Source organism: Cololabis saira, chromosome 9, assembly GCF_033807715.1.
Source record: "Cololabis saira isolate AMF1-May2022 chromosome 9, fColSai1.1, whole genome shotgun sequence".
Taxonomy (NCBI): domain Eukaryota; kingdom Metazoa; phylum Chordata; class Actinopteri; order Beloniformes; family Belonidae; genus Cololabis; species Cololabis saira.
In genome coordinates this window covers 38,533,357-38,544,764 of record NC_084595.1, presented here as the reverse complement: position 1 = coordinate 38,544,764, position 11,408 = coordinate 38,533,357, and the positions used below count along the sequence as shown (strand labels likewise).

Below are 11,408 nucleotides of genomic sequence, written 5' to 3'. Positions count from 1 at the left end.
GAATTGTGACAGCTCATGTAATACCACTTTATCCCACTAGATGGGCATTTCATTGTACCAGAGACAAGGGTCAGCCAATCAAACTGAAACTATGCACACATGGGCAGGACTGATGCAAAGCACACAGGTTACTTGTGTAGACAGCAGGAATACATTTGATTGATTGGTAATGGTATTACAATGGTACGTCAGAAACACCCACCATTGAGTGTACCAACAACGCTGCAACATTTGACTCATTATAGACTTAAAGCGTGTTCAGGATGAAGCCTCAAACCTTATGGTTACCGTAGAAGCATCGTGAATTCTGGGCTACAACAGTCTTAAAGATCTTCTAATTTTAATATGAAATATTTGTGACTTAACATAAACAAAGAAAAAAGCTCAATCGTAAATCTTTGCGGTAATTAATTTGAGAAATGCCGGAAATTTAAACTAAATGATTGAAAGATAGGGCAGTACGGTGGCTTGGTGGTTAGCACTGTTGCCTCACAGCGAGAAGGTTCCCGGTTCCCTGGCCCGGCGAGGGTCTTTCAGTGTGGAGTTTGCATGTTCTCCCCCGTGCTTGCGTGGGTTCCCTCCGGGTACTCCGGCTTCCTTCCACAGTCCAAAAACATGCGTGGTAGGTTAATTGGTGAATCTAAATTGCTTGTAGGTGTGAGTGTGAGTGTGTCTGGTTGTTTGTCTCTATATGTGGTCCTGCGATAGACTGGCGACCTGTCCAGGCCTCTCGTCTGTGATTTGCTGGATAGGCTCCAGCAGACACCCATGACCCCGTGCAAAGGATAAAGCGGGTATAGAAAATGGATGGATTTAAATATACAGCAAACTATGCTCTTAGCTCACTGATCAAAACTGAAATCTGACAAAAACATGTAAAGGAATGAGTCAAAGCTGCATTAGGGTTTGATGTTTAAGCAGCTTTTTTCCCCGCTTTAGTCGCAGAGCAAAATACTTAAAAGTTGCTTGACTGTTTTAGTTTTCCACAGTTGAGGGGGATGAGAACAGCTCAGCACAATGCAGAACCTAACTGGACCTCAGACTTGGCAGCTTATCGATGCACGTGCATGTAAAGAGTAACAGTTCTACTTCAACTTCAAATCTGACGCAGGTGCTAGTTTTCAACATCAAACTGATTGTGGGAAGTCTTTTTTTAACTTTGAGGAACAGAGATAACAGAAAACAAAAATCAAGCAAAACATATTTTCATCTCTCATGGGTCTATTGACGGTCATGGTCCACACACCATCAAAGGGCCACAAACTCATGCACTCTTTCCTCTGGTTAATTTAATGTAACCAATCGACCTAACATGCACTCTGCTGGACTGTTGACGGAGGGAGAATATACACACTGGACACTGCAAGGCCCCAGCTGAGGAGCCAGGAACCTCCTTAGAGTGAGACAACACCAAGAAAATGTTGCTGTTCCAAACAATTTAGTAATTTTGAAGTGTGACACATTCATACGGTAAAGGCTGTTCTACTTTATACAGACTACAACGGATGTTGCTTTTGCTGTGCTTCATTTATCATCGTTACAGATTCTGCAGATGTGAGGTTGAGAGTTATATTGAGCAAGTTCAGGAACATCCGAGGGACTGAGACGCTCGGGCTGAGTTCTGGTTAATGAAAATGTCAGCGATGTTTGCTGTAACTTTTAGAATCTGGCTTTGACCCCAGAAGATAAAGACACTATCTGGATTTCAGAATTTTCCATGGAGCTATCAATGTTTATTTTAGTCTCACACCTGTTCAGCTTCAATTTATGGAATCTAAATTATAAAGCTGGATGGAAGTTAAAAATAAAAAGATTTTAGGGGGGTTTAATGTTATGTAATCCTCCAGATATTTGCACTGTAAAGAAAATGTCATTTCCAGATATTAGGAAAACTCTTTCAGGATTTGTCTGGATGGATTCATTAAAAATGTTTACGTAGGTAAGTTGAAGTTATTAAGTAAACTATTTGCAAGATAGCCTAACAAACTGCATAATTCTATATTATTGCCACCTGGAACACTTTTATTGTCCAATTGTAGAGGCTACACGTCTGAAAGTAAAGGATCTCTTGTGCACAGTCAAGCCTCGGTTAGCCTTTAGAGGAGAATAAGTCATTTACATATCATTTTAGTCACGTTACCTGTGCTTCTAAAAAGCTTAGGCTGCAGGACGTAACGACTCCACGTGCATTAGTTGCTTAGAACTTTGTATCTCATTACACCTTCAGAAAAACACTGTCATGTTGATCCCATCATATCCACAATAATCTTCCAGCATTTCTAAATTCTGAATAAACAACATGCATGTGATCAAGAAATAAGCCAATAAAACCAATCAGCGAAGTTTGTGAAGGAATCCTTTTTATACTAGTGAGAAAACTGGATTGCATCATCGGCATGGCTTACATTATCTAATCTTTTAAACTCTATTGCCCTCCTGAGATCCAGTATAACGCCTTTTAATAGATGTAGTATCATGCTCCTTGATATCACCACAATAAGGTAAAATATTATGTACGCTGGATATTATGGACAAACTGCTTTTGATAAGTAAAATGATTATTATTAGTGCTGATTCCAGAGTAAACAGACAAGTTAATTGATTCATATAAATTAGGGTGAAAGTTACTTTTTTTTTTTTTTCGGCCATGGTTAAAGGCGGTACATGTGCTTCAGTAGGTAGAGGACTAATTTTTCTTTCCCAGAGTAGTTTTTACTCATTGTACCAGACATGGCCCACAATGTGATTCAACACAACAGGTGTTACATTACTGTTTCAATATGTGACTTTTAGCAGAGATATTCTTTCACAACACCTAAATCCTTTTTGAGAAAAAAGAAAATCAGGTCAAAATACTCAGTTTGATTTGTCTATTGCAATTTTTTTCTAGATGGGAACTACATATACCATAGAGCTGTGTAGGAAAGTGCATCCTAACCAGATATGCATTAGAAAACTACAACAACAATTTACCATGTTTACCATGTTTACCATTACATTTTCAGAGGCAACTGTTCAGATGCACATTAAATGATGTGTAGGTATTCAATTTTATCGATAGATAAATAATCACAAAACTCCAGCTTCTAATATAGCACATGGAAAGAAGCATAAGATCAGATCCAACGACTGAACAATCAGAAATCTTTGTTTATGGGCTGTTGACCTCTCAGAGCCATTAAACCCAGTGACCCAGTTGTAGAGTGCTGGCTGTGACTCTTGTTTTGTGCAGGGGATCTATGTGTGTGTGTGTGTGTGTGTTTGTGTGTGTGTCAGGTACCAGGGGCAGCTGGGATGGCAGGTGTCACTTCCTTCTGGTGGGCGCTGATGTATGTACACAACACAGTGGCGTTATTGTGGCGGAGACCCCGGGCGTGAGGGCGCCCATTCTTTTGCCTCATCAACTGAAACTGCTCAGAGAGCTAAGCTGATGGTCTGGCACCAGCCTGGGATGAGGGGAGGATGCATTCAGGAGCGGGTGGGGGGTAGTGTTGGTGGTCTCCCTCCCCCCTACTGCACACACACACACAAACACACACACAAACACACACTCAAACAATGCCAAGAGCCTTTCAGACTGTCCTGTGCTCTGGAAATGGATATTATGGTTGGTGTGGTTATGTTGCAAGAGAGCATGAAACACATGCATCTTGCAGGGCTGACAAAGATGGACCTCCCTAACAATGCCGAGCTTCCACGGCGTTTTGCGTCACTTGTGCAACACCCCACACGTACACACCCTACAACGTGAGAGAATACTACGACTTCATTCAAGTCGCTCCGCCCCTCAACTTAAATAAATGGGGGCTTGACCAATAAGATCCGCGATAGATCAGCCGATGATCAGATGACTGAAAAGGGGAAACTATTTAAAAGTCCAAAGACACGGCAGACGCAGGTTAAACATCACATCCCCGGCGCTCCCAGCCTGACGCGCAGGTCCCGTCGCTCTTTGTCTCCCCGCGTTGTCAGCAGGATCACAAAACACGCTTTTAACTCCCAGACAGCTTTTAATTGCTGCTCTCCTTTTTTTGCAATCGAGAAATGAGTCATAAAGCTCTCATGTTGTTCGTTTTTCTCCAATATTTTTCTGTATTTTTGTCGTCCGCTACTGGGGAAAACTCTATTCTCAAAGGTAAGACATGGGTGTGTTTCTATTGTTCATTTTATTGTTTTTTTTTTTTTTTTTAATTAATTTGCCCTTTCCGGCCTCCAAAAGGGGAATAACACTCCACATGAATTAAATATGCATGTGAAAGTTCAGGAATTAGGATATCGACCAACATGCCGGTATACGCATCTGAGATTTTGGCCAATTTTTACGCTTGGCTGGAATTGGATTCACTTCAAAGTGTACGGCTATTTTTAAAACTGTAACAAGTGTCGCGGAGGGAGCAACTCGGGGAAAAGTGGGGATTGATCTTTAAAAAGCCAAGCCTGCGACGTGTCCCTTTTTTTTTTTTAAGGGGGGGGTTAAGCAGCGGGATCTTGACGGTCCGAGCGGAGAAGGAAGCGCAGCAGCGCCACGTCCTGCGGACCTTTTGGACCAAATCTCGCTCAGTCTGCCGTTACTTTACCCCGATCTGAATATGAACTCTGATAACCCTGGAGATATTTTTTTTTTTTTTTTTTTGGTTCCATAATTAAAGTCTGAGCCGTTTCTGCGCTCAGCGAGTCGGCAAACAAGTTTCATTCATTCCTTTGTGGTGTGGGCTATTGTGGAGTTTGTTCTTTTTAAGTCAGGATTTTCAAACTTTTTTCATAGTACCGGTCAGATTGTGTGTTCCCTTTTATCTTTTTTTCCCCTCCCTTTTGTTTGTTGGCCTGTTAAGTTAAAAAGCAGACAGTTTGAGTCAGACGCTTGACGAGCAGCAGCTGCGTCAAAGAATGGCACCGCGGTTTTGCGCATGCGTCAGGAGAACACGCTCTACCGGCTTCATCTTAACAGATGTTTTGGCAGCGGTTCCTCCGAGCAAATGTTGAGAATCACTTGTTGAAAGGACTTCTTTCCCAGAAAAGGTTTTTTTTAACATGTTTGTATTGTAACTTTAGGTGAAGATGGGGAAGTTGACTTGTCAACTGACGCGCTCAATGGCATCGTCAGATACAACATGAGGAAGAGTTTGGATCTGGAACAGGAGGGCTGTTACCTGCAAGTAGGCCAGAAGACACGCCTAGAGGAGTGTGGCTTCAACACGACATCCAAGACCATCTTTGTAATACATGGCTGGACGGTATGCAACAGCATCATCTTCTCTTCCCGTCAGATTTTCATGCACCTCCATTAAAACTTGGTTCAGTCTCAAAGAGTAAATGAACTGCATCTCCAGCCAGAACTTTAATTTGAATCTACACTGTTTGCTTACAATCGTTTTGTACTAAAGACTCCCTTCTCATCTCCTCCAGATGAGCGGTATGTTTGAACGCTGGATGCACAAGTTGGTGTCGGCACTGATGCAGCGTGAAAACGAGGCCAACGTGGTGGTGGTTGACTGGATACCACTGGCTCAGCAACTATACCCTGATGCCGTCAACCACACGAAAGACGTCGGTCTCAATATTGCCAACATGCTCAACTGGCTTCAGGTGTGTACACTGACTTGGAATCAAAGACTTCCTCTTGTGAATCATTTCAGGCGTTTCTGCAACCCTAATGTGACTTGCACCAGTTAATGTGACCGTAACACCACTGAACTTACAGTAACTCTACCCACATGAATAAAACACTCAATGTTGACAAAGACATCATTAATTTGTTCCTGTAAAAGTAATTTTAGTGTACACTCTCATTTGGCTTTCTGAAGCTGAAAGTTGTCTCACTCCCATTTGTCCCCCCTTTTATATACATTTGCATGATTTAGGACATCTAATCATAACCCTTTTTTTGTGGGGGCGCCTTAAATGAGTTGCTAAAATAATCCTTGCCTAGCTGTTCAAGCTTTGCTTACATGGCATTTTGTCTTTAAAAGGTATTTTTCTAGATCTGTCTTCAGTAAACGTGAGACAACTGTGACAATTCCTGTTCTGCAGTGGGCATTTTTTGCCTGAAATTGAACTAGTGAGGAAGGCTTTAGGCAGCCTGCCACATGGTTGTAAACACAGACAAGAGACTCTCTCTGAGACAGATGGTGGACGCACTGTTGCATGGAGGGAACAGTCACTGGATTCAGTTCAGTTAACTGAGCCTGGCTTAGCTGCGAGCATGACTCCTTACTGGGTGAAATCCAGGAGCTACTAGAACCTCTGCTAAAGTTGTTTCCCTCTTTTTGTTTAAATAAAAACAGGATGAGCAGCAGCTGCCTCTGAAGACTGTGCACCTGATTGGCTACAGTTTGGGTGCTCACGTAGCTGGATATGCAGGAACATTTGTAAAAGGGACCATCGGCAGAATCACTGGTGAGTTGAATACGTCACAACTTTGCAAAAAGAGTGCTAATTTCCCAAAAATGTGTGGATTGAGTTTTAATTTAATTTTTTCTATATAGGTCTAGACCCAGCAGGACCTATGTTTGAAGGTGTGGAAGAGCAGAACCGACTCTCCCCTGATGACGCAGACTTTGTGGATGTTCTGCATACTTACACTCGGGAGGCCTTGGGTGTGAGCATCGGAATCCAGCAGCCAATCGGAGATGTTGACATCTACCCCAACGGTGGCGAGGTGCAGCCTGGCTGTGCGCTCGGCGACGTGCTGGCGGTGGCAGGAAGTAAGTGTTTGCACACCAGTTGGGTGTTGGCTCTTAAAAGCCTGCCTTGAACAATTGTTACAGCTATAATTCTGCACTTAAAGTTTTCATCCATTCACTCCTCACTGAAAATAAACTAAACAAAAACTGTTCTCCATTTCTCCAGATTTCATGGAGGTGATGAAGTGTGAACACGAGCGTGCGGTGCACTTGTTCGTGGACTCCCTGATGAACAAGGAGCACGTGAGCTTTGCCTTCCAGTGCACCGGCCCGGATCGCTTCAGGAAAGGAATCTGCCTCAGCTGCCGCAAAAACCGCTGCAACAACATCGGCTACAACGCCAGAAAGATGCGCAAGAGGCGGAACAGTAAAATGTACCTGAAAACGCGTGCCGACACTCCCTTCGGAGGTGAGATGCAGCACTTGATCTGGAAACGCTTTGTTGTCCCTTACTACGTTGTGTATTTCCTGGAGCTACTGATAAGAGACTATAATACTTGTTACACCTTATCATGTTTTATGATTGTCATGTGAGCTACTACTGTACACACCAAATGGATTAAGTATTAACTTTCTCTCCCCATTCTTAACTCTTTAAGGCTACCACTATCAGATGAAGATGCACGTGTTCAACAGGAAACAAGCAGATGATGCAGATCCCACCTTTTTCGTCAAGTTGTACGGCGCTCACAGCGATACTGGGAACTTGCTTGTTGATGTGTAAGTTCAAACTAGAGGGAAAATCCAGTCATAACTTAAAACACCTTGCATGATGCATAGAAGAATTTGGCTGCATTCCTTTGACTATGTTAATTAAAAAAAAAAATGTTTATTAAAAGAAACTGACCTGAAACTTTCATAGCAACTGATTGTAAACATTGTTTGTGCAGCTATGATGAAGCAGTGGGCCTGAACCACACCAACACTTTCTTGGTGTTCACGGAGGAGGATATCGGTGACCTGCTGAAGATCCGTCTGAGCTGGGAGGGAGACTCTGAATCCTGGAACTCTGTTTGGAAAAACATCAAGAAGTCCTTCTGGGCCTGGAACAAGCCGCCTCCCAGGGCCGTACTCGAAGTTCGTCGGATCCGTGTGAAAGCAGGAGAAACGCAGAAAAAGTGAGCTGGGGGTGGATTTGCTGGATATACCGTACTCTACACACCTGCTATAGCGTCAATTCTGTGAGCAAACATTAAAATTCTCTCTACGTTGCAGGTTCACATTTTGCGCCCAAGATCCTTCAAAAACGGAGATCTCCCCTGGGGAATCGGTGACTTTTGTTAAATGTCGTGATGGCTGGGAAGTGAAACCAAGAAAACGGTAAATAAGAATTTGAACCTGTACTTGAAACGGTTTGTCTCAAGACTCTGTAATATAGTGTTAACTAATTCTGCATTTTTTTGACCAACAGGGTTCCTATGTAACAACTTCGCACTGACTTGAGCATTGTGAACATGGGGGACCCAACGCAAATCAGGGAGAAGCACCATTTTCCTGTCATTTTTGAGCACTTTTCAATGGATTGATCAGCACATGGGACGGAGGATTCAGCTCTTGGTGACTGTGGGAGCTTCTGTTTTCTTGGGACGAGGACTGTCAAGACTTGAAGGACATTACAAAAGTTTTGCAGGCTGGCAGCACTGGCTATCCTTTGTGTAAGATGGCCTGATGAGCTGCAGAACGTCCCTCTGGACTCGTGAGCTAGAATACAGATCTGTGCCAGTGACGCGACGGAGCAGTTGTAGTTGTACATTTTTAAATATTTTATTTATGAGAAAGTGAAGCACTTAAGACCAATGTTATTTATCAGAGCACATCCCATAATTCTTCCAGATGCAGTATTTGATGTGTGCATGTTAGTGTTTTGTCTGTGCCTTTCTGCTGAGAGATTACTGATGACGCTTTTATAGCTGAGGGCTTTTCTGTTGCATTCAATTGTTCAGAGACTTTTCTGCACAGTGTTAATGTGTGATTTATGGGGTGTCTGTAAATAATGTAAATACGTCTTTTTGTTAAAATAAAGTAATTGTTTATAGACACTGTCTCATTTTAATCATGTGGCTGACGTTGCAGATGCCAAACATTTTGATGGTCAGCTCTCTCATAATTGGAACATGCGGGCAGCGGTTTGTACCGAAATTCAATTTGTCTAATCAATTTGACCTTACTGTAAGATAGCAGCAGCATTCATAGCAGTGGCTGTGAAGTTTACATAACCTTGTGAAACTTCAGGTTTCCAAAATGTGAAGACTTAATCTTTGACATGGACCCTCTTGATGTAATTGGCTAAGGACGTCAGAGCAAAATATTGAATAGTGTGACTCATTACATGTTGCATAAGACCACCTCAACTCGTTTGTGGCAGCGCCTCAACGCTTTGAACAAATCTCCTGACTTCACACATCTTAACGACAGGGATTTTTAATTTTTTTTCTGAAGCGACATCTTTGTCTTGTTGGAATGTGACGTGTCTGACAAGTTTGTGCTAAAATATCTTGGTATTTGGAGCTACTCATTTCCCTCCCAGGCCCAGCTGAAGGGGGGCAGCCCCAAAGCATGATGCTACCACTACCGTGCCCCAGTGTCAGGTGTATTCCTCAGAAGTTTTATAATGGCTATGCACTCAAGAATTTTAGTATTAAGACCAAAAAGTCAAACCTTTGTCTTGTTACACCATAACACATGGTTTATGGGTGGCCGATTTGTGATTTTATTTTTGTAAAAAACAGCTGTCGTCCTGACACGCAGCCCAAAGCAGTGACCAGTATCTGCCAGACAATCCCGTAATTGGCTCTGTTCCTCTTGGTCGTCTCCCTCGTAAGGGTTCTCATCAACTTTAAACGAACCGAACCTTGTGATGTTTGACGTGCCGTTTTTCTCCAATTATTGATCATTTTGACTGCTCATTACATTCATTGCCTTCGGTATTGCTTTAAATCCCTCTCCTGATCGGTACTTTGCAACAATCGAGTCTCACGGTTTCTTTGGAAACTCTTTGTAGCCGCTGACATTTGAGCAAATACTGGAGCAACAGCTGACTTTAATCGGGTTTAAGTCTGAATGACTTTAATCCATGCCAGGTGCATGCCATTTACCTACAGTACTATGTTAAATGTGAATAATCCACTCGAGGTCAGTTACAGCTCCCATTATGAAAGGTCGTACAGACTTATACAATCAGTGATGTAAGCTGCTCATTTTCAACCTAAAATGTCCATTGATTAAATAAATCCTTTCCTTGGATTTCTATTTGTTGGAAAGATCACATGTGACAATACAGACATTTCTGTTGTAATTTTTCTTTTTATTTGAAATACTAATTTCTCAAGGGTCTTTACACTTTTTATACCACTGAAAATCACTTCCAATTAACCCTTAATGCATCACAACCATTTAAACTGATAAACCATGCTTCATTCAAACCCAGTAGTGTTGGGACCAGAGTTTTTAAGAGTTCAAGCAAATATTGCTCATCGTCTGTACATGTAGGTGGTGTCCACATGGAGCTTTGGGACACACTTCAGTCTCCTGCCATCACCTCGATGTTAAACTCTTCTCTTTTCCTTTTAAAAATCACTTGCATCATCTTACTCTGATTTTGTTCTGCTCTAGTGATCCACCAGTGCAAATCAAAGTGCCTTTGTCTTATGAAACTGTAATTTGGCTACTTATTTACCCAAAACGAGCTCCGAACTGGACCTATGTGAAGTTGCAACTCTCACTGGGTTAAAGATAAATCTGAGAACTGTGTTAAAGTTCAAAACAGTTTATTGATTTGTCTTATTTACACAGACTGTCATTGCCCAGCAGCAACCTCTTCTGTCAATATAACTAAAACCCCGCCGTGTTCCGGCTAGATTACATCTAGTTTTATTTACTAATGCTGTAGAGATTTATCACTTCTAATGGCGACTCTGTATTTGCTTTAGCATGAAGCACTGAAACAACTGCATCCGTTTTACCCTCTTTACACATTTTGAGGAAGTTTGATCTTCAAATATTTTGTGTCATGTCCAGATGTCTTCAACTGGAGTATTTTCTGGTCTTTATTTGTCCTTGGTGCTTTGTTTTGTTCTCGGGGCAAATCTTACGAATATATCTCTCTTTATATTTCCGTTTTTCTCAGATCTCAACATTCCTTTCAATACTTATTCACCATGTGTGTCACATCATGCCAGACTAAATCTATCTATTTATAAACCACAAACACCCCCTCATTAACCAACACTACACCTGTTTGCATCTGTGACTCACCTCCATGTATTGAGTAGGAGTATTTAGACTATCTACACATTGTTTACACAATTTGCAGTTGGTCATTTTGGCCTCATTGGTAACCACAGACTGTTTGTCTGTTTCAAACATATTCTATCGCTGATAAAAGTTCACTCATTTTACACATAGATATTAGATTCACAAGTAAAAATGGATGCAATCCAATACATCAGCTTTATACTAAGTTTTTATTGGAAGTGTTGTTTGCTGGTAAGAGGTGACAGATTGGGGTTGACGTGGTGTAACATGATCAGAACAAATCCATCACATTCGGACACTGAAATGTCAGGCACAAAAGCCTCTTCCCAGAGGAGCTTAACTTTCTGGAAAATGCGGTGAGAACAGGTCTTTGTTCTACGAACCACACACCAGATTATCAGAAGTTCTGGGTTGAAACTGGCAGTTCTCCAGAAAACCTGCTTCTTCAGACCAGACCCGGTAGAAAAGCAT

The 11,408-nt window shown here is 42.0% G+C and overlaps 1 protein-coding gene across 1 annotated transcript; it reads left to right on the top strand.

The window, feature by feature from the left end:
- Window positions 1-3,884: 3,884 nt before the first annotated feature.
- On the top strand, window positions 3,885-8,713 carry lipg (lipase, endothelial). Its single transcript, XM_061729540.1, has 10 exons — window positions 3,885-4,135; window positions 5,053-5,234; window positions 5,407-5,586; window positions 6,285-6,396; window positions 6,486-6,704; window positions 6,850-7,092; window positions 7,283-7,403; window positions 7,574-7,801; window positions 7,899-8,003; window positions 8,095-8,713. The coding sequence occupies exons 1-10, from the start codon at window positions 4,045-4,047 to the stop codon at window positions 8,105-8,107; spliced, it is 1,494 nt and encodes a 497-aa protein (XP_061585524.1). The 5' UTR covers window positions 3,885-4,044; the 3' UTR covers window positions 8,108-8,713.
- Window positions 8,714-11,408: the final 2,695 nt, after the last annotated feature.